At 49.1% G+C, this 22031-nt stretch overlaps 7 protein-coding genes across 7 annotated transcripts; 2 read left to right on the plus strand and 5 right to left on the minus strand.

Annotated features, from left to right (window-relative positions):
* Positions 1 to 675: 675 nt before the first annotated feature.
* Positions 676 to 2252, plus strand: BU24DRAFT_418889 (uncharacterized protein). The gene is made up of 3 exons (XM_033527079.1): positions 676 to 1105; positions 1229 to 1392; positions 1445 to 2252. The coding sequence occupies exons 1-3, from the start codon at positions 750 to 752 to the stop codon at positions 1984 to 1986; spliced, it is 1062 nt and encodes a 353-aa protein (XP_033387641.1). The 5' UTR covers positions 676 to 749; the 3' UTR covers positions 1987 to 2252.
* Positions 2158 to 2946, plus strand: BU24DRAFT_116250 (uncharacterized protein). Its single transcript, XM_033520854.1, has one exon. It carries the CDS (start codon positions 2328 to 2330, stop codon positions 2730 to 2732), a length of 405 nt encoding a protein of 134 aa, XP_033387642.1. The 5' UTR covers positions 2158 to 2327; the 3' UTR covers positions 2733 to 2946.
* Positions 2947 to 6828: 3882 nt separating this feature from the next.
* Positions 6829 to 7674, minus strand: BU24DRAFT_458993 (uncharacterized protein; the record flags this gene model as incomplete). Its single annotated transcript, XM_033531689.1, has 1 exon — positions 6829 to 7674. The coding sequence occupies one exon, from the start codon at positions 7672 to 7674 to the stop codon at positions 6829 to 6831; it is 846 nt and encodes a 281-aa protein (XP_033387643.1).
* Positions 7506 to 8262, minus strand: BU24DRAFT_116353 (uncharacterized protein). Its single transcript, XM_033520855.1, has one exon. The coding sequence runs from the start codon at positions 8104 to 8106 to the stop codon at positions 7705 to 7707; it is 402 nt and encodes a 133-aa protein (XP_033387644.1). The 5' UTR covers positions 8107 to 8262; the 3' UTR covers positions 7506 to 7704.
* A 503-nt stretch (positions 8263 to 8765) lies between these two features.
* BU24DRAFT_116430 (uncharacterized protein) lies at positions 8766 to 9368 on the minus strand. Its single transcript, XM_033520856.1, has one exon. It carries the CDS (start codon positions 9249 to 9251, stop codon positions 8925 to 8927), a length of 327 nt encoding a protein of 108 aa, XP_033387645.1. The 5' UTR covers positions 9252 to 9368; the 3' UTR covers positions 8766 to 8924.
* A 7490-nt stretch (positions 9369 to 16858) lies between these two features.
* Positions 16859 to 17598, minus strand: BU24DRAFT_458994 (uncharacterized protein; the record flags this gene model as incomplete). Its single annotated transcript, XM_033531690.1, has 3 exons — positions 16859 to 16898; positions 17077 to 17118; positions 17261 to 17598. 3 exons carry the CDS (start codon positions 17596 to 17598, stop codon positions 16859 to 16861), a joined length of 420 nt encoding a protein of 139 aa, XP_033387646.1.
* Positions 17599 to 17658: 60 nt separating this feature from the next.
* On the minus strand, positions 17659 to 18348 carry BU24DRAFT_458995 (uncharacterized protein; the record flags this gene model as incomplete). Its single annotated transcript, XM_033531691.1, has 4 exons — positions 17659 to 17683; positions 17769 to 17847; positions 18009 to 18059; positions 18264 to 18348. 4 exons carry the CDS (start codon positions 18346 to 18348, stop codon positions 17659 to 17661), a joined length of 240 nt encoding a protein of 79 aa, XP_033387647.1.
* Positions 18349 to 22031: the final 3683 nt, after the last annotated feature.

Raw genomic sequence — 22031 nt, forward strand, 5'->3', positions numbered from 1 at the left:
TCCATGTTGGGCGACGATATCTCAATCCCCGCATTTCTATTCCATAGGATGCGGCGATTTCTGCAATGCACGATTGAACTATATTGTGTGATTTCTTTTGTTCCGCAGATCCTTTTGCATTGTATGGATTATGTTGAACCATTTGAAGCTTCATGGCTACTTAGTGCGGGTTGGAACTGGGTCTTATTATCAAAACACGAAGATTAGTGTCAGCTGAGACCGTATTTCGCTGCCAGTAACAATCTCGGTAACGACAACGACGTCATTACATCAATGCATACGCAGTCCCGATAGAGATTGATATTGAACCCGACCGCCAAAAATCGAACACACAATTTGATGTACATCCCGACTAGCAAATTACAGTACTTTGATGGTGACGTCGGCACGTGAGAATCCCTGAAGCAACTTGCATCTCCGTGCACATTATTCAAGATGAGAAAAAGTAACCACATTGCGCATGGCCTGAGCTTGGCGAGTATCCGCAACGAAGGATACGAATTCGATGATTGGATACAATCTTGAAGGTCTTCAAATTAGGTTTCTCTGAAGAGAGAACACAGTGTGGGATCGTCCCTCTGTGTCCAAGATGGGATGCCTGGAAAGTGGAGCTTAGCTCGGCCGCCGAAGCCATGAACGCTGTTTAATGTCAAAGCTTTCGCTCCCCTTTGCAATGCAAATCGCATCTGCCTTCCTTTTGATCAAGACTGCATAGACTCTCGCTCAAACGCTCTTGCCTATGCGCAAGGATGCGGCGCATGTTTATTTCGACGTCCATCGTGACCTCTGTCATCGCACATGTCCGTCGAGTACCAGATGCCGTCGCCAGCGCCGGGATGGACCCTACCATAACCTCGGCGCCAGAGATTCCGTTAGAACTGCTGGGCAAACGTGACGATCCTAATCGGTTCATGGGCTGGATCAGTCTCGATGAAGGATGGACGACCCGAGAGTGCGATGTCGATGGAACATTGTATTCAAGTGGGGACTACTGGCGATGTTGTGGCATAACGGCATCGACCTGCAATTTGCCCGTCGCCTGTGAAAGTGGAAGTCTGGTCTACTCATACTCGGGTCGAAGTCAGAGTCGTGAGACGTATGCCTGGTATGTAAACGGATCGTGCCAGTGACAGGCGATATTTCAAGCAATTGCATTGCTACGCTTTCGTGTAATGAATTGACGGGTAGTTTTTACTCGAAACGATGAGGCTGATAAGGATCAAAATAGTACCGAGCTTTACACCGAGTCTGATGATCAGTCGTTTACTGTCTGCAATACAGGGTTTAGATTTGACAACACAGCTGACCGGAGCCCATCACTCAATCTCTTCTGCGGTGAATCAGGATCCAATTGGAGTTACTACCGAGAGAAACCAGAGGATACCTCCGCGTGTAAGTTACAATCAATGGATCAACTTCGACTGATAGTTGCTAAATATCGAAGCTACCTCGCTATCCTCATCTCCAACTTTTACGCCCGTCCTTCCACCTGGCGTCACCCCAGCTCAGGAAACATCTTCTTCCTCGTCGCCACCAAAGTCAGACGACGACGATGGTAGTTCGGCTTGGATTGCAGGTGCAATAGTAGGCCCAATCGTTGGCCTCGTCGCCATCGGCGTCGTTGCTTGGGTCTTCTTTTTTCGGAATCCAGACAAAGACGATGCCCCCATCACTGAGGCCAAACCGGAAGGTACCCCAGTTGGTGATCCTCCAGCCTATTCCGGATCTCCCCAAAGCAGCCAAGATTCGGTGCCAGCTACTGGAATTGCAGGCAGCACACCTATTGGTAACGACCCCCAGAGCATGGAAGTGAGGGAAGACAATCGAAGTGACTCCTGGATTCAGCCTCCACCCCACCCTCCGCCTGTAGATACTGTGGCATCCTCACCAGCCTCGTCAAGCAGTCTTTATGCGCCGCCGCCTACACCGCCCAATTATGGATACATACACGGGCACGCCATGGACGTGAAGAGTCCACAGCCGTAGTTTGCGGAGAATCTCAGCACAAGGAACCTGAATTACCAACGATTGGAATGACAAATACAGCGAGGAGATTTGGGCCTATAAAGTTGAATAGGCAATCCTCGAATACGACTATACGGGAGAATCACACCTTAAGGGATTTAATTCAGCAACAGGCATTGATCCGGTAGATTTTCCTATTTGCATAGCGTTGCATACAGCATTTACACACCTGATACCCTTCTACAGCGAGAGGCGATGACCTCATGCATAGCACTAGCATTTACCGGTATTAGAATATCATTGTTTCGAACGTTATTATTTGGGTTCCAATCGCAAAATTCGATCGGAGAGAGCTTCTAGTGATGTGCATGGAGATAACAGCGGTAGTTTGGAATGAGATTTCGAGTGAGTTATGGCATTCGAACGAATTGAAACTAATAGTCCGCAGTGAGGTTCGGCTCCCATCTTTCTTCAAACGAGCAGGTAGATATCTCCTCTGCTCTTGCCTTAGGGGCTGTATTTCTGGCGGAAATCTATCATACGGCTCACGCTTTTTCACGGTAGCAGCACACCGGATTTTGCCTCATCAGCGAATGCATTCTCAAAGTATCATTATCGGACTGTTTCTTTTAATCTGGATGCTTTCTCTTCAAGCTTTGGGTAATTCCATCTCTATGCACCAATTGATAGAGAAACCGAACATTTCAGCATTGGGCAACGTAGCATGGCCACGGATACTCACTGGGCCGTTTCACCTTCCTCTCTGAGGCATAGCCGACGACATAGGGCAATAAGGGATCTCGTAGATCTCACCTAGTGCGAGTTCAAGACAACCTCACGTGGACACACTTGTGTTATCATCCACATGAAGCATCGTATGTTTGATCTGGTGACTACGATCCCGGTGAGATTGGAAGTTGGAATGGTTTAGATCATTCAGTTTGCCGAAACTTTTCCCCGGAAACCCGGATTTTAGATCCTTCATCTTCAATGGAAGCCTCGAACTAATGGTTAAGACTCGCCGTGCTCGTTACGACTTCCCCAGGCGAACTCGAGGAGCAAGTTGCGGAGTCGGCCCTCCTCGCCTTCGGTCATGTTGTAGTTTCAGCACTACTCTGGATTGCCTCATCGTCTACGGCGATATCAAGTAAAGCGAACACTACACTTGGAGGATGTGGATCCTCAGTTTTGTCCATGTTGTTCTGGAATGTCGACAATGGAGCTTACGCGTGTCATGTGGAGCCGAATAGGCTCAGAGCACCCGACGATAGCGCTCACGATAATGATAACGACAGCGATAACGGGAGCGGTAACGGTAACCGCTGCAGGGAAAATCATGGGGCTATGCTGGCATTGCTGGATGGATGGCGGCATCGCAGAGACTGTCCGCCTTTGCCTAGCTTAGAGGGATACCCGCAATGCCAATATTGCCATCACTTGCTAGTAAGTGTTTGGCGTTTCTCCGGAAGGTACCAAGGTATTAACTCGAGCAGGGGAAATGGAATAGAAGAGAAGTTAGCATCTTCGCCGTTCATTCCTGTCCATTCCGATGCAGGATGTTCCTGCCAAGCCTTTCCGGTACCAGAGAAATTTTCCCACGTGTGGTCCCGATTAACTGGAATCGCCACTGCACGTTGTCTACAGTCAGGAACAAACGAACAGCCGACGAAGAATCTAGAAAGAGAATTGGGAATTTGGAAGCATAGCACCGTGTGCCCGGGCCACGCGAGATCAAGAAGACCGCACAAGAAACGGCAAAAAGACGTTAGTGGAGCACCGGCAGCACACACCATCAGTTTCCATCGTTTTGCAGACACTACACTAGCGGGATTCAATTTTCTGGTGGCGGCGGAAACTCTTCCGACACCAATTTGACGAAAATTCTAAGCTTCTAGGGCCGAATACGATGGCGATGACCAATGTCCTTCGCCCATTGTGCCAATGCCCGAATGAAAGACATGGCTTCGGCTCTCTTGCGTCAGTTCTACGTGCGCCCCGACCGATATCTCACCGTGCCGCGTGGGCGCGATTGTAGCAACAGCAACCTGGAGCCGCTGTCAACTCGTCACTAATGGCCTTCTCTCACCGAGAAGGCGCCATATCGTGCCCTCCGTTAGGTGAAGAGTCCCGCCTGGACCGAAGACTCTCCGTATGCCTCTTCTGCCGGCTCCAAAGGACAATCAAGTGTGGGTCCCGTACCGGTATCAAATAGTCAGGCTATGGAGGAACTGCTAGGTCAATGTTTCGTGACTGGTATCGTTACATGCTGTCATTGTAACGATATCAAGATACGAATTCAACTCTGGTACCGGTGGAACTGCTACAGAGTGAAGAGAATTTCTTCCGGAGATTGTTCAACTGGCGAAGCACTTCCTTGGCCGACTCGCAAATGTTGAGTCTCAAGAACAGGTTTTTCAGAGGTTGAGATTGTGAGATATCGGCCAAGGGCATTATAGCAGAACCGAAAGGATGCCAGACAGTCACCAGGCCTGTCGGACCAATCAGGTAGACGGACTGACTTGTGCTGTGCTTTGGGTGTTGTCGCGCACTGCTGCTCCAGATGTTCCAATCGCGATGCTGGAAAGAGGTATTGCATTGTTGACATCTCGCTTTTGATATCTCGTTGCTTTTCCTTGACGTCTCATTTAGCATCCACTCCACTCAATAGTTACTACCCCATTTGAAACTCTACCCCAGACTCCGTTTCCGTACCGTGCGCTCTGTGTGTTGCGCGCGCCCGTCCGCCCCTCTTCGCAAGCGAAAAAGGGGTTACCCCTGGTCAATTTCACCGCTGAGCCGCAGCACGAGCAGCACAGAAATGGGGAACTCCCGAAATGAGTGAAGATCCCCCCTTCGAAAAAAAGGCATCCATTACATATTAATAAACAATCGATGCAGTCAGATAAAACAAATGATTATTACCTTGGCGATATAAGAATAACAACCTCATCTTACTTTGGACGGTACGCCAGGTAGAGTATATTGGACAGCAAATCTCGGATAATCTTGACGATGATTGCAACCCATTTTCTATCTCTCTGTTCGTAGATTTGCCCTTCTTGCGCGATCGCGATTTGTAGATCAGACAAACAAGCAAGACAAACAGGCCTTACGCTCACACGCTCACACGCGCGCGCGCAAACACTGTCTCATTTCAGAATGTGTCTGTGGAAGTGTCACGATAATGCCACGAGAACGAACGATGACGGCAGCGTAAGACGAACGTGAGACACCTCCCACCACCACAAACAACCACAGTGGTGCGAGCTGATTGATCGTCGCGCGCGCATGTACACACCTTGTAATAAAACACCACATTGAATAATACCCATGCGATCCTTACATGTTTTTATCGTGCGCGCAGAAAAACAGGTGAGTATTCGCTTTGTTAGACACACCCACACACCATCTATTCTGGCGTCATGGGTGGTGGCTGTTTCTTTGCTCGTTATCTTTTCATTGTTTCGCGATGATGGCGCGCGAAGAGGGGATCCTGAAACACACAAAGGAAATGGGGTTCATTGTTCATCGCTTCATTAATCCACGTACGTACGCGCGCACAAAGAAACGACGACTCGACGAGACTCGGTCTTTGAAGGAACTGAAACATTGGCTTTTTTTTGCGTGGAGCTGGCGTGGCCCCCTCGAGTTTTGACATCGAGGATTCGATGTGGGGACCTGCGCTGCGAAAGAAAGTGTGCAAGTAAGTACTGGAAAGATGGCAACTAGAGTATTGTTCCTCGCGTATGATTGTGATGTGTGTACGTGCGTGCGCGTGTGGAATGAGAAAAAGGGATGTGGAGAGAAACGTGTTGGTCGTCGTGCAAGGTCTCGTGAGGACCACGCGATGGTGAGTTCCACATGGTTTCTAGCTCGCTCAGGAGCCGAGTGTGTGGGAGGCGGGCGCGGCGGACGACGCAAAGGTTAATTCTGACATCGTGAGTTCTTGAATAGGGCGTCTTGTATAGGACGAGACGACGGGATATGAATGAGCGATGAAATGCAATCACGGCAGTAGAGTAAATCAGGTTCAACGAGAGAAAGTGGTTTTTCTATATCAAAGCAGAAAATATCGATATATATATGAACATAAAACAACAAATACACAATAAACATCGCACGGGTTTCTGATCTTGCTCCAAGCCTGGACGTTTTCCTTTCTCTGATATGTATATATCTTTCCCCACCGGCCGTCCGTCAATCAAAAGAGGGCAAGGCAAGAAGGTGTATTGCGCCCCTCTCGCCTTGAAGAAGAAGTGAAAAAGAGAATTTCAAGAATCGGATGGTCCCCGCCCCCTCCCTAGAATTGGTATATATCGTGACGTGACTTCGTGAAGAACATTTGGTTGGACTGTCCAAAAGAGCAAAACTTGAAGAATTTTGAGACCCGCGCCGATAGAAAAGACGATGCATGACAATTGACTCCAGTCCAGGATCGTCTAGATCGCACGTTCGAACACCCAATCGCGGGATTGCTTGTCGATTGGATTTCGAATGATTGGGTTTGACAAGATCGAGAAGAGAAGCGAAAGGAGGGCCCTTTTGCTGTAGTGTTGCGCGAACAGAACAAATATAAAGCACGGTGCAATGACGGGGTGCGCGTCGGTAAGTGATACTTTGAAGAACAAGAAGTGAATTTGCCTGCGACGCTGTCTACCCCGTCATTACATAGGATAGAATTCATTTGACCCGAACTCTATCTCCACCCATGCCCCTACTCTTACTCTTCGACGTAATAATGTTGTTGGTATCGCGAAAGAGGTATCCTACACTGTCGCGCGGCGACGTACTTTGATTTTATCGAAACACCGTTAATTCCAAACAAGACGCTTATACAAGGACGAAAGTGTTATGACACACAATCTATGCGTGGAATCGGCGGTGGACGTGACCGTGGTTGTGTCGCTTGGCATTGACATTGACGGTCTGGTACTCGGTGACGTAGACAACCTCAGTCCAGACGTTGTGGACCTTGGGCTGCTCAACAGGCGCAGAGGTGACCTGGGCAACGGCGACAACGTTGGCCTCCTGCTTGACGGGAGTGGAGCTAGGGGTAGGAGTCTCCTGCTTCTCGGAGGAGCTGGAGGGCTCGGGATCGGTCTCAGTGTTGCCGTTCTTGCCGCAGAGGTAGAAGTCGAGGGGATTGTCGATGGGGCAGGACTTGGTCTGGACATCGTCTGGGTTGACGTAGGAGGTCTTGTCGCAGCTCTCCATGCTGTCGCAGCTGAAGGTTGGGCAGTGAGGGTTGTTGGCGTCGGCAACAGTGGCGACGTCGGCATTGCCAGCCTTCAGGTAGTATCCATCCTTGCGTCCAGGGCAGTCACCACCGTAGAGCTCCTTGGAGCAGTCGACGTAGGAGACGTCCAAGAAGTTGGTGTCGGTGGACTGGTCCAAGAAGTATTCCAATTGAGTGATGGCAACACCCTTGCACTGGTTCTCCTTCGCGAGCTTGATGGAAACACCAACACCCTTGTTGTGCTCATCCTCGCGGTAGTTCTCGCGGTAGCTTCCACCAGTCTTGAGGATGAAAGGCTCACCACAGCCCTGCTCGTTAACAACAGACCAGAGGTAAACATCGTATGGGCAGTTGTTGACGACCAAAGCCCTCTTGTTGCTTCCGTTGTATGCGGCGTTGAGCGTGAGAGCGGAGTTGCTTGCGAAGGCGGTAACCGTGTTGGCGAGGACGGCGGCAGCAAGGCCGGCTGTCATTTTGGCGTGCATAGTGACTGGTTTGGTGATTTAGATAATTGATCGATTGACGACGATGTAGCAAAGAAAGCTATGAGCTTGTGCTGTAGGTGATACAGAAGGAATGTATGCTGTAAAGCTGAAAGAGTGAAGCCGTACAACTAAAAAGGAGTGTGTTACGAAGCCCTGCTTGATGCGGTGAAGAGAAGGAAATCGGGGGTGCCCCGGGGGATACGAGGACTTAAATGGGCACAAGCCAGAAACGATGGCAACGAGGGCAAAGAGCGAAAGCCCAGTCGCCAGGCCACGCCATGGCCAGCAACCAGCAGCAGTCCAAGAACGCATGGGTGGGTCATTATTACAGGCACGGACCCTGTCTAGGGGAAGAAGCCTCGTGAGTGTGCCTGGAGTCGAGAAGAGTATGTGTGTATTGTAAGGTTCCGTAACTAGCATCTAGCCTCCAGTTGGTGGTGGTGGTAGTGTTTGTCTTGGGGGGTTTCTTGGTGCGGCGATGGACTGGTGATGGTTCAACCGGGGATTCGCGGTGAACGTAGGAGGAAGACCTCAAAGGAGTTTAGGGCATGGATGGTTTCTCTCTGTGCCACCGGCCGAAACAGGGGAGATGGCCAATCGGGAAACTTCTGTGCCTGATCGGCAGACTTGCGACTGCGTGTATGGTTGGATCCTATAATTAAGCTCATGTCGGAAGATCTCTAAAAAGGAGAAAATCCAAATGGTCCGTAATTTATCGTCTGACTGTTGTTATGTTACGGACTTACACAGCACCATGGAGAAGGAAATTTGGTTTCCTTCCCATCCCTAGCAACCTTTTTACTGGCGGTTGGTTTTTTTTTTTGGCGCGACCGTCTTTATTGGCGTGCGACATCCGACTGTGCTGTAACTCCAGACTCTGTGTGTGTGTACGGAGTACTTTGTGTGATAGTTACTTCTGAACCATGTGTTGTATTGCGTGTGCGCAACCGCGTGTGTTGGTGCCATAATTGTCTGAGCTCTTTGCCGTCTGCCGCTTGCCGTGATGCAGAGTTTTTGAGTGGAGAATCATCGTCCCAACGTTCCCTCTCCTCACTCGATGAGATGCGCATCCCATCCTGCATCCCGCTGCACCAATCGACGCCGTGCTGGCTCACAGCTAGGCGAAGACACCCGATAGGCAACATGACGACGTTGCTGCGTTGTCGGATTACCTGTCAGGTCTGGCAAACGCAAATTGTGTAAAAAAATCTTGTGGTCTCCCACAGGATACCGCCAACCTACACAGTACTGTGTACAGCACTCAGGCCAGACTTCTGTTTGTGCACATCCCCAGAGCTGTCGCGACTCGCCAGCCTTGGAGATTGGTGGGCACTTGGCGAAATCGAAATTGCATGGACGTAAAGAGCCTCTGGGTCACTTGGAACTTTGCTTGGAAAGGGGCAGTTGTATCTGTGCATGCTCCGCCTTCTGTCTCTGTCCAATTTCCAAGACTTCATTTGAGTCTTCAAACAACAGCTGCTTGCGCTGTGCGCTATGAGACAAAATGATCCAGTGCGACTGGCACAGTGGTCGCGGCTGGTGGCAGCACACACATGTTGGCGCATTTTCACAATGGGATCGTGGCGACAGATGAGTGGAAGAAAATTTCTTCATGGCTCTACTGCATTTGCAACAACGCAAATGCCTGTCGTCTGCAAAGGATGGGAAGATGATAACCAAGTGACGCGACAAACAACCGTTGGCAAAGGTCCGTTACGATCTGGTTCGTCTGAATAACGAGAGAGCAGACTGGTTGGACCAGACCCTGGAGCGATGATGTGTAATGGTATCGATAAGACATGCCCGTACAAGTGGAGAAGTCCACACTTCGCATCATCGCGGCGCCATTCCTTCACTCTCTTGTCCAACGAGTCGATGGACAACACGATCTGTCGAAGGGTGCCGGCCATCATTGTTGGCTACAAAGGCGGACGCCTAGTGCTGGCGATGGCTGAAGGCCGGCGCTGAAGCCAGTGGATGAACAGCCCACAAGTAATCTCCCCGCGCCAAGTTGCCAATCCCCGCTGTGAAGAAACATCGTGGGTGTCCATCTTGAATAAGTCACTGCCTCATGTTTGTGCTATTGCTTGTACTGCGTATGTATGCTGCTTAAGCGGGTCAGTGAGATAACAGAGGATGGACCTTCAGAAAGACATAGCATCATTCTTGGTGAAAACGAAAATGAAAACGAAAAGAATAAGACATCATTGGCCATCTTGCCAACGCGCGTCCTTTGCCGTTCAACGACTTTGCGTGCGGAATGGATGGATGACTGATGTGACCGATGCTGTACCCATTAGTTGCTGCAAGAACCCCGACAAGTACGCCTGACGGTGCTCTTTGAACTTGTATGGTTGTCGTCATATCTGTAGTGAGAAAGGAACCCCCAACCGTGCTCCACCGTAAGATTGAGTATTACTGCATAGGTCCCTCGTAATAATAATAAATGATGATGAGAATCACTGGGAGAGAGAAGAATCAGTGGAAGGAGGGAGGGAAGGAAGAACGATGATGCGAGACAACTAACCAGGTACATCCATGTCACACAATCAAATTATCGCATTATCACGTGATGAGCACTTTCTTTCAATCGATTAGTGCTCCTCCACCAACGTCATCTCCAACTTCCTAGACCGTCATACGCAAACTGTCATACGCGGCATTTTCGTACTCGGAACAACATCCATCATCTTCCAATGATAATCATTCGCGAGTAAACAACATTATCTCAGATGTCTTTCTTTTTTTTGTCCTCAACAACGAAAAACTGAACGTGCATATCTGATCTGAAACAGCGTTCTCTTTCAGCACCTGCATGTTGCTCTCATGATAAAGAACATCCATTCGCTCATTTAAAAAGCCATCGAGATAGTTCTGCCATAGAATCTGTATCTCTTCTAGTACCAACTTTATCGTCTTGCTGATCGCAAATTCATTCGATACGAGGTACCTCCTAATGGCTACACTTATTCTGGCAATCAATACTCCGGGAGATGGTTACAATGTCATGTCCCACAATGTCTCTATTTCGCCAGTATCGTATCTTTGAGTAATTATTCCACTCTATTGCCAGTCATGCACTAGCTCTAGCAACATACAAACACCGCTCTACCGCACTTTCATTCACACTCTTCACGAGCTATTTGACTCCACAAACGAGAAGGCATAAGCACTCACCTTTTTGAACGCCAAGTTCAGAGGCAGCTCCGCTCGCTCTACGTTCCGAATGTTCATCGATGCTAGAACATGATAACAACCCAATCATCATAAGAGGCGGTGATGCCGGTATCGTAATACCAATAGTCTCTATTCTATCTCATTCAACGGAAAAGTTCTCCCGCAAAATTCCTACTCCAAAAACTCAACAGCTTAGAATATGAGGGGGTACAAGCCAATGATGATCCGGTACCAAACCTTCTCTGGGTTCTTCCGAGTTATGCGTACAATCTTTCTCACTGAACAGTCGCTGCATGTGGTTCGCCTTTGTATTGCTGTTGGTGGCCGGTTTACATCAATATGAGGCCAAACAGTCAATCTAACTCTACTAGGAGGTGCTTGCTAAACAATACTGTGTGCGGCTTTCCAGTGGACCTTCGGCGTATTGATGGCAGCATGCAGATGTGTCTCGACATGCTACGCCAGATCAATATACTCCATTTCGTGCTTCCATCTATTTTCGAAGAGTGACAGTTACAATCTCAGCCATGTCATCTGTGCATTCCATTGTACATGAACTATACTTTAGGTGTCCCAGATTGACCAAGTAATGACTTCGTCATACTTTTCCTCAGCTCTGTGTACTTCTAGTCCTTCGGTGCACAAATATCATGTGCACTGCCTTGGCGATAACAACTAGGGGTGGCTCTTTCTACACTGGGAGCACCTGTTTGTCTCTATGATACTTCAGCCAAAGGAAGTATGGCCATAAAGTGAAGGATGATCATCATGTCTAACGTCCCATTGATAGAACATGTGCCATCGTTACATACTGATTTGATCGTATGTATGGTACAAGAACTATTGATTCCATAATCTCACTCTGCTCAGCAGATTCACATAGGCCCAGACATACAGCTTAGAGTACATACAAGGCCCTCTCTTCTGTCAGTATGAAAAAGTACCAATCCTGGAGATTCAATTCCACCTACAACATACAATCACTCATGCCCAAATCATGCTGTCGCCATTTCTACATTGTACGGAGTACTGTATTGTCACTTTGGGGGTATTTGAATTACGAAACGAATATGGAGCAAGTGAGAACAAAATAGAAAGCCCATGGTGAAGCTTTGGAAGCAGCGTCAGACGGGAGAGCGGATGCAGCCGCCTGTCAGACTCGTGGCTGCCAAATCACCGATCCAACATCATCAATTCGTGTATTACACTTTCCGCGCACTACCAACATGAAGTTGCCAACTGGTCTATCCTACCAATTATCACACTATGTTTTCGACTCTTCTCTCACCATTCACATTACACTGATTCTCTAGTCGTCAGCTTTCAGAGCATGTTTCTATTTCTGCATGACCTGACGATCTCTACATCCACGACAGTCTTTGCCGAAATTGCAGCCAGATTACCCCCCATCCGCCTACACATCCATGCCAGGCACCCCTGCGTAGTTTGCATCCTCTGGATCCCAATTCCCTGGTACATCGCTTGGCATGCATTGAACGGTGAACGTAGAGTAAAAGAGCAAGAATCACAGCCAACCGTGAATGGACGGAAGTATAGTGAAGCGGATTGGAAAATTTTCGTCTTCCTCAATGGATTATTCTCCAAGAAAACATGCTCATCCGGATTGCAGCAGCATGCAGCATCGATCGATTATGATATCATCCGTTGGGCGGCAACTTGCCCTGTTTGTTTGCATACACTATGCACGGTGCTCACGGATGTTTTACTCACTTCTTGACATCAACCCGAGGCTCAACAAAGCGTGCTAAAGCAATGCCGACCTTGGAATATCCGCTTGGAACGCCCTGCGCTGATCTTGACTCGAATCAGACATCCTGAAAGCTCGCCTTGGAGATCTTTGAACATATGTTTTGTTTGTGGAAGAGAAAGAAAACCACAGTTGAATGCGGCAAGATGGGTATGTCTGTCCCAATGCCGACATCCTTATTGCGCTGCGCAATCGACGAAGACAACGGCGCCTAGTGGACGACTACATCGCAACCCAACTTATTTTGTGCTTTTTTCTTTTAATGGTCCATATCGTGGCAGATACCCCATTGATGAGACTGCACTGTCTACGAGCATGCATGAACTGTACCGTACATACGTACTGGTGTGTGTATACACCACGCCCAGCCGGACCCTAACTGCGCAACCTATCCAGAGAACTAAAAGACTCCTTACAGCCTGCAGCGTGACGTTGCTTGCTCGTTCTCCCCATGTTGCAAGCAGTGTTCTGGCCTTTTTCAGATCCACTCAATGACATCCTGATCTTATTCCTATGCAGCTACAAAGAGATCTGCAGGCAGATGTAACTATTCTGCCATCGCGTGTCCCGGCTCCAAAAAGAAAGTACCGTTGTTCGTCGTAATCCTGCTATTAATCTGGCCTTGCCTGCATTGCATACGGTGCAGCTGTCAGACGAACCTCGTTCGCTTAATTGTTGCAGCCAGCTTTGCTCGAACCCTGTCGCACAGTCAACGTACATTTGAGTGAATCTCAAGGCGCTGGAAGGTGTCAGAAGTCATCCATATCAAAAAAGGCCCGTCCAGCACGCATCCCACCTCGGCACCCGCGCTTATCCCACCGTTGTCAAGCGCATCAGCAGATGGGCGTGGCGACGGGACGGGAACAAGGAACTGAGCTTACAGTACATATCGCAGACACACACACATGAAGTGGTAAAATATCGTTCGAACCCCCGTCAGTGCCCAAGACAACACTCATACCGATTCGCTGCTCGGTCGATGTCTTCCCTCCTCTCTTGGGCTTCAAGGTTCGCACATGCCACCCCATCACCCGACACGGCACGGAACGAACAAAGCAAGGTGAGTATGCGATCGGTTGCGGGCCGTTCAAATCTCATCGGTGTGACTTGCTCCCGTATACGCACATACACATCTAGACCTTGCGTTTGGCGGGCATCATGGGCCCATCTCGTCTATCCTTCGCTTTCGCTCTCTCTCTCCATGCGAGTCAAGCAGTGAGGTGTTCCCTCATATGCTTGCTCTTAATGACATGATCTGACCTTCCTTGCCTGGCTTGATCCGACACGGACACGACTACTTCAACATTGAAATGGGAAAATAACCGTCTTTGCATCCTAGTTGATGTTCTTCCTTCATGTTGTTAGGTCTGCCTTTGATCATTATGACCCTGTCAACCATCCATTATCAGAGATGCCGGATAAAACATGATTTTCCTTAAGTCCGAATACAATTTGACCTGAATGATTCGACGAAGTGAGAACATTGGAAGAACTTCTACAGATCACCGTGTCAACGCTGGGTTGTTCCTTTTGCTATCTCTTGAATGGCACCCTGTTCCCCATCACTCGAAGTGTGTGGTTCATTTCATCGCTCAATTCGTCAATGGATCGTTGCATTGCAGTATCTCTGAAGTCAATCAACCCACAACGATCTCATGTCTTCAATTGTCCCAATCCGTCATATTTCACCGAGCACAACCTCACGGAACATAACTCCATCCAATGAAGACAAATAGTATTGTCGACATGCGACATACCTATTCTGCCGTTACTTGCTTGTGCATGCATCCTTCTTGCTTGTCAAATATCCCGAACTTCTTTCCGTCCCGCCTGCACATGGTTCTTGCAACATGCTCCGCTGTCGTGAAATCGACCAAACAAAATCACAACAATGCTTGAACATCTTCCTATTCTCTTTAGGGAGACAGAAAAAAAAGAAAGAATCACCAGCCCAGCAAGCTAGCAACCCACTCCCATCCACACTTGCGCTCTGCCCAGCCCCCAAACAAACACCATGTTCCTCCACGAAAGTCGATGACTTACCATTAGATGCTTCCCAAAGAGGAGGTGACATGCATGCAAGAAGCTCAGTCTAGATCACAGTCCACAAGCAGATGTGTGTATGCAACGTCAAACCAGTAGACTCGACGACACAATCAACAACCATGGGACGTCAGACGGTCGTAAGTCAAAACATGATAACTACTTCCATCCACTCGCCGCCGCCGCCGCAACCGCGGGATGATGGAGGGATGGCCATATCAGTCCGGACTTCCGTGGATGCAAGCAGACGAATAGCCACGTTGGAATATCGAGATATGGCCCGAGATTGGTCGGATGGGAGAGACGGCAGGCAAAAAAGGCAGACAGGATCAATCAACTGGCACCAACATTTGCTGTGCCGTGAGGCAGACGGTCGTTTGAATGGACGACGCCGTGCTGTGTAGAGGGGGGGGATGGGGCACAGTTGCCGGTCCGATTCGAAAGCATAGAAACATACATGACATTCACATGTCTAGACGCATAAGTAAGCATATGGATGACAAGGATGGAGGTTGGGGCGAACAGGCAGGCAGGCAGTTCGCAAGCATTTACGAAGGAGGGGGGGAAGAAGGGTGGGTTGGGCTACTACGTCTCGGTCGGCATGCCGAAGGAAACATCTTCGGGTAACGGGATCTCTGTTATGCACTACACTTTCTGCCGGTCCAAAGCATCGGTCCTTTTATTGCTGTTCTGGGTGTGTTGCTTTTGCAGCATTCATACACATGCATGGTGGTTGGCTGTCTCCGTCCTTAGCATCCTGCGGGTTTCATTTCACCTTCTTCTTTAACCCCCCCCTCCTTCGTGCGGTTCCCGCGTCTACCTTTTTTCCCTCTTTCTCTTGAAACATGCTCCTATCAGGATTGGACAGACATCCAAAGAGAGGCAAAATGTCGGTGTGACGCGAACGAGCCGAAACGAACCGACCTTGTTCGGTTATGGCTATCTCTGCCCGAACCTCTGTCGAATGATCGACCACCTATGGGAGCCCACCACCATTCAACACACGCACAACCCCCAAAAGCCAAACCCATGTATCTTCGACCTTTGCCGTATGCTTGTGATGACGCTCCTCGTGTCGAAAATTTCCCGCACTACGCGCGGGACGCATGCAGAGCTTCATCATCGATCACCGAGGTATTTCATGTCGAATTGAACCACGGGGATACTCTCAATGCCGTCTGTTGATAGGAGTTGCATTCGGCTGCTTCCTCTTTTCTTTTTCTGATTTCTATTTACGCACGTTAGATGTGAGCCCTAACTATTCCGCTATTCCCAGTCTGTTAAAGTCCGGCTGTTGCATCGCCTCATATACTGCTACTCATCTATGTATCATCTCGGCGTTGTTGCCAAATTATGACCTTGGGGCGTCGAAATTTCACCCAGATGCAGTCCCATCGGAAATAAGCCCACCCGTTCAATAGCGAATGGCATCGCCGAACTCTTAGAAATAGGGCTGTAGAATGAGGTTAGCTGGTAGCACAGCTGCCCGACACGATAGGGATTGGGTTTCCAAAGTCACTTGGAGGATTCGACGAGGTGGGAGAACAAGCCACCAGTCCTGGAAATGGTGATGTATAGTTCGCGCTTCCTGGTAAAGACTGGCAGTTTACCCTTCCATGTAATTGTGTATTGATGTCAGGCAACGGAAATTTGGTAGTGGAACTGGAGTTAGGCTGATAGTGATTGGGTAAACCTTGGATGCCCAACCTTGGGGGAAAAAAAGGCCAAATATAGAAAAATGTACCGTATCACTCCAGAGAGCAGGACGATGACGGCTTTGAGGACCAATGATCATTTCAGATCAGATTCTGACATGTGTAGCGGGAAGGAGTTAGTACAAACGGTGAAGTCCTTCCTGTTGGCGAGAGGGGAAGCGCAAAAGTCACAGACCGGACATGACTAGCATCTGAATAAACCGAGGTTGGCAAGTATGGGAAATCGGCTTTTTTTTCTAAACAAGTGCTGCTACCAGCATAGAAATCCAGAAAACTTCCGTCCAGGTGCCCACCCAGGTGGTCAGCACAGGTTGCGGCACAGCTGGAATGATAAACAAACATTCACAGTTCGGGCGGGCGGCAACTGAAATCTGCCACTTCCGTCGAACGTTGTCGTAACGCGCGATAGTTGCCTCGTAGACACCTGACTTTTGACTTGGTATGTACCGTGTGTACCGAAGTATTAAATCTAGGCCCTCTTGCCTTCGATCTCCTTGAGCTCGACATCGCTATGATTGAATCAGCAAGCCATCGAAGTGCAGAAGTATTGAGTGTCTTTGATTGAAAGGGATATCAAGGTAGATTCATGGGTAAAAGACTGCAAGCCGTTTCGCAGGTGCGACTGAGTATTGCAGTGCCCAATGTTGTCTGGGTGCGTCAGGGCAGGCATATATGATAAATACTTACAAGATCAACTTAGAGTCGGGAGGAATGTGTCCTGGGAAGCCACTGTGCAAGGTTGTAGTCAGCAAATGATCTTGCCAATGTGCGAAATGAAAGTGTCGATCGAAAGCCACTTCCTCCTCGGCATGGCAGCACCCTCAAGGATTCTGGAAGAATTGGTCGTTGTAGAAATATTCCATGTACGGACAATAGGTTGTAGCGATGATACTCGGAGAATATGGCGGTCGGACTTTCGAAGTCGTCCGGGATGCTGAAAGTGTCCAGGATCATCAAGGCTGAACGGTTAGGCGCGTCCGACTTGCCGGATACGTGGTCTGGGAAGCGGTCTGGAAGCGGTCTGTCCAAATTGGCCGTGCAGATGCATCTCTGTTTTTTGTGTGGTCGTGCTGCGAGACGTGCAGAAGACTGCAGTTGACTGACAGGAACAGGCGAATAGTGAATGGTCAAACCGCAACTTGCCGCTTCGAGGTCCTCCGCGTAGGCTTCTGTCAAGCGGATTTCTTCCGGAACTCCTGAGACTTGCATATCTTTTTCTTCTCTCTTTCTTTTTTTCATCCTTTTTGGAAAGAAATCAAACAAAGGTACTCACCGGGAGCCGTATCCAAAATCGCTAATCAAATGGCGGCGTTAGCGTCCGTATAGTATGGAGAATGGGTGATGCAAAAGCATCAGAGTAGTCAAGGGTTATTACGTACGCCGAAATGGTCAGAGTAGCTTTCTCGCCTAGCGTCATGCCTTCAACCTCATTGTTGCCCAAGATGCCCTCATCCCAGCCTGTGCACGGCAATGTCAGTCATGTTCTCAAAACGGTAATGCAGCTTTTTGAAGCCCCCGCCACTTGCAGACATGGCAGTCAAGCGATTAGCGATTCAGCCATGGGACCTGCCGCATCATGCAATGCGCGAATGCTCTACAATTGGGCTGATGGTACGTACCCCTAATCACCCGGCCGACGCCAATGTTGGTCTTGAGCTCCCCGCGGCCCACTGAAGAATCGAATCTGAAGATCAACGGTTAGAGCTGATCTCTGATGCGTCCCAATTGGGAAGCGATTGGCGTTAGAACTTGCTTGTTGCCTTTGTTGTCTGGTGCGCTTTCATCATAAAGCCAACCTAAGTGCTTGTGAGACTATTGAACCAGAAATTGACTAGGCAAGTGCTCTTCATGTCAAGACACAACAACAAACGTACCTGTGTATTCCATAGCAACAGTTTGGCCCTTGACAGGCTTATCGGCACCGTTACCTTTCTGGAGGACGACCTTGGTAACACCCATGATGAGATGAAAGTAGCTATGATGTATTAGTATGAGCACAATGGAGTTGAGACATTGTGTGGGAAGGAATACCTGTTAGTGCAGGAGTATACTATTCGGATTGGTTCGTTGCGGGTCACGTCGGACAGAGATAGTAGTAAAGTGTTTAGTAGCGGAAGTGTGGGGAATTGAAAGTGTGGAGGAGAAAGGAAGAGGGAAGAGAAGAGGAAAAGAAAAGGGCTCCTTCGGGCTTTTAAGACAGAATTGGGGATAGGGCAAGGGGAAACAAGTTCGGAGCAGCAGCAGCAGCAACAGAGGCAGAGCAGCAGAAGCAGTAACGGGCGTGGTGCTATGGGTAGGAGGGTAACTACGAGTAGGAGGCTCTGTGGGTGGACTTGCCCAACGACTTACGTAGCTACGTAGGTGGTTTAGGGTGATCTAGGATCCTCCCCTACGAGTAGGGTTAAGGCTGATGATGAGATCAGGACTCGCTCGGGTGGCCAGGCCAGAAGCACAGAATAGTAACTGTTCGGTACGGTAGAATACCAGGTCCAGGTAGGTAATTGACGTTCGATGGTCGCTCCAGGTTGTGGAAGCGGTGGAACACATTGGGTCGAATTGCATCAAGCCTTTTTTAGCACCTCTAGGATCATTCATAGAGACCCCGTTTTATGGGCCCTATTGTCTGAAGGTCCATCTAATGGACCCTCCCTCAACACACCTCAAGCATCCTCGTAGAGACCCAGGTAACGGCAGCAGCCAGCAGCATGACGACGACGACGATGATGATGATGATGATGGAGGCCAGTACGAGTAGCACCAGGTAGCAGCACACCTGCCCATCCCTCGCATGGCGGTTGTTTTCTACGCAGCGTCGAGGCCAAAATCGATAACTAGTGGTCTCCCGGGGCGAGCTCCCCGATGCTTGAGCCGTTTTGAGCGTGCAGACAAAGTCGCCGGGCCTGGTTTAGCTTACTATGATCGCTTGGCTACTTGGTGGTTGCTGATTGCTGTTCGCCGCTTGCCGTCATCCACCATGGCCCATGGGACCTCTCTTCTTTTTTGGCTGCGTGATCCCAGCTGATATGCTTGCCTTCGAATGTACTGTTACGGGGTCTAGGGTTCTCGATCAGGAAGTGCATCTGTGAGGTTCAGGATGGTACACGCACTACTGTGTACAGCCTCGATCCGCACAGCGTGCTATACAAGCCCATACTCGTCGTTTGCTCTTCTATCCATCTCTCAAATCAAATGACCCCCCCTAAAATTTCTTACCGCACATGCCGCACATACCGCCAAATCTGCCATACACGAACTCCCTACACCCATACGCTGCTAGAAGACCAACGCCATGGCGGTTGATGTTCCGTAGGATGCACTCCCAGCTCAATTGCTAGGTGCCGAGGTCAAACAACCGGTTAACAGCCGTTATGATCCGACCAGGGAGGTAGACGACATGACAATTGAGCGTAGAGTTGTGTCGTGTCAGGGGTGGTGGATGATGGACGAGGGAGGATTAAGATGGGATGGTGGGGTTGGTGGGAGTGTAGAAGGACACGAGGAGTAGGCATAGTGGGGTAACTCGCTACATGCTGTAGAGAACAAACCACCACCAACGACGTTTCAACTACACGCACACACACTTCGAGTACATAGGTACACTTCGCTACACCTTCAGCCCCCCACTCCACTACACACTACGCTGTACTGCTGACCCTCCTACACTATATTCATACTGGCTTCATACACGGAATGCGGTATCAAACCCGCCCTTACCTCGATCCATCGTGATATGGACCCAGGTGGCGTCCAACTCCCAGCCATCGTGCGTGATTCATGATGCGTGAACAGGCCACGCGAGGTATATGCCGCCTACTAATTCTCGTCAAAGAGTGCCACCAAGGATCCGTCTTCCGTTGCTCTTAATCCTTTCTCAAATTTGAGACACACATCAATCCACCTCAGACATCATCCACACCATCTGACTGGTTATGTGCCTCTGCGGAATGCGGGAGGTGGGCTCATTACACACACTCTCTACGTTGCCTAGACCCGACCCATTTCAACAGCAAATACTTCGTACCTCGAATGATGTCCTCATCCAGGGACACGTTTACCAGTCGGTGTAATCCTTGATCAAAAATCGAACAAAAAGCAACAGTAGCTCTCGATTCAAGAATTGGTTCGACTATCTCAACTGATATGATAAACCCCCAAATCGCATTGTTGCTATTATCGTTGAGATCTTCCAAAAGCAAGTCACAATTTCGAAAAAAAGAAGTGTTGTCGTATCTTCCCCTTCGTTCTGTGTTCGACAACGTTCAATCATGATTCATGAATCCTCGAGTCAATGATACTTGGTTCTGGAACGTGTGGATTTCCACCTCCCATCGCCAGCCGCGCTTCTGCAATTTTTAGCTCGAATTCTCTGCCACCCAGCAGCAGCAGCCTTGTCGGTGCCGAAGCCCAAGTAATAAAACCTCCGCTTTCCCATCCCCACTCTGTATCCATATGCTCTCCTCCAAGACGTCGAAGCCTTGGCCTCTGCCCGTCACCGTTAAGGAGAAATAAACACCCGGTCCACCCATCCACACCAGTTTGAAACCCCTCTCTTCCTATCCAGTGCCCTCCCCTGCTTCCCGGATGGCGTGGACCTCGCATCTGTCAAGAATACTGTACATACATACACAGTACATTGTGCATGCAGCAAACGTTGACCTTGATACGACCCCAAAAGTGTAACAAGTATCTTGCATTCCCCGAAGGGGCAGTATGCGTCCTGGGTGATTGCCCTAAACCGGCAATTTGCCTAGGCGGAACCTCAAACCTTCTTCCCAGGCTCCGCAAAAAAGGTTTGCCTAGCCCCGGAAACACACGTCTTATTCTATATTTTAGCTCGGTGGATGAATCCGAACGCTTCTCGCGGTAAATTGGAAATATAGTTCGCGACAGAGGATTGCAATTGTAAGTCACGCCGGCCAGAACGGTTCATCGGGCGTGCGATTGTAGCATTTACTACCCCATACTCAGGAGCTATCAGATCAACTATAGGGGAATCAACATCACGATGCGGTTCAATCATATCCATTCTTCTTGCATTTATACCATTAAGTATCTTTCTACTCCGTACCTAGTACTCTAATCATGGCCATGACCCTGAATCACTTCGCACATAGCGACACGCGAGCACGTCTGTGAATCTGTAAAATGCTTAAACAGGCATAACCAACGCGAACACGAATGACTGCAGACTGATAATTCATCTACAACGACTCACTTCTAGGCCTTCGCATATTACCTCCATCTTTGTCCACCTCAACAAAAGTTCTCCACTCCATGCACCTAAAGCATGGTTGAATTGCATGCTTCATCCAACGTCTGATCCCGATGGGCGTAAAGTCCAAACTTACTACTAATAGTTCAACTTGCTCGTACAGCGTACTCCGTACACATCGAGTATCTGCTCCATCGAGTAGGAGACATGACGACAGAGCCTAGCCCATACACGTGTTTTTTGTATCACAATACCAGAGTTACACAGCATATGCTAACGACTGCAACTTACTCTGACCAATCATCCAATCATACCGCCTCCAATCCGAACCCTTCTGCCCCCCCTGCCCCCTCACACCCAAGAAATTCGTATGCTAACATCAGACGCCTTTCCCGGCGTCGCACCCAATACCACTAGGTCAACCTCACAG

Source organism: Aaosphaeria arxii (genome assembly GCF_010015735.1).
Source record: "Aaosphaeria arxii CBS 175.79 unplaced genomic scaffold BU24scaffold_2, whole genome shotgun sequence".
Taxonomy (NCBI): Eukaryota; Fungi; Ascomycota; class Dothideomycetes; order Pleosporales; genus Aaosphaeria; species Aaosphaeria arxii.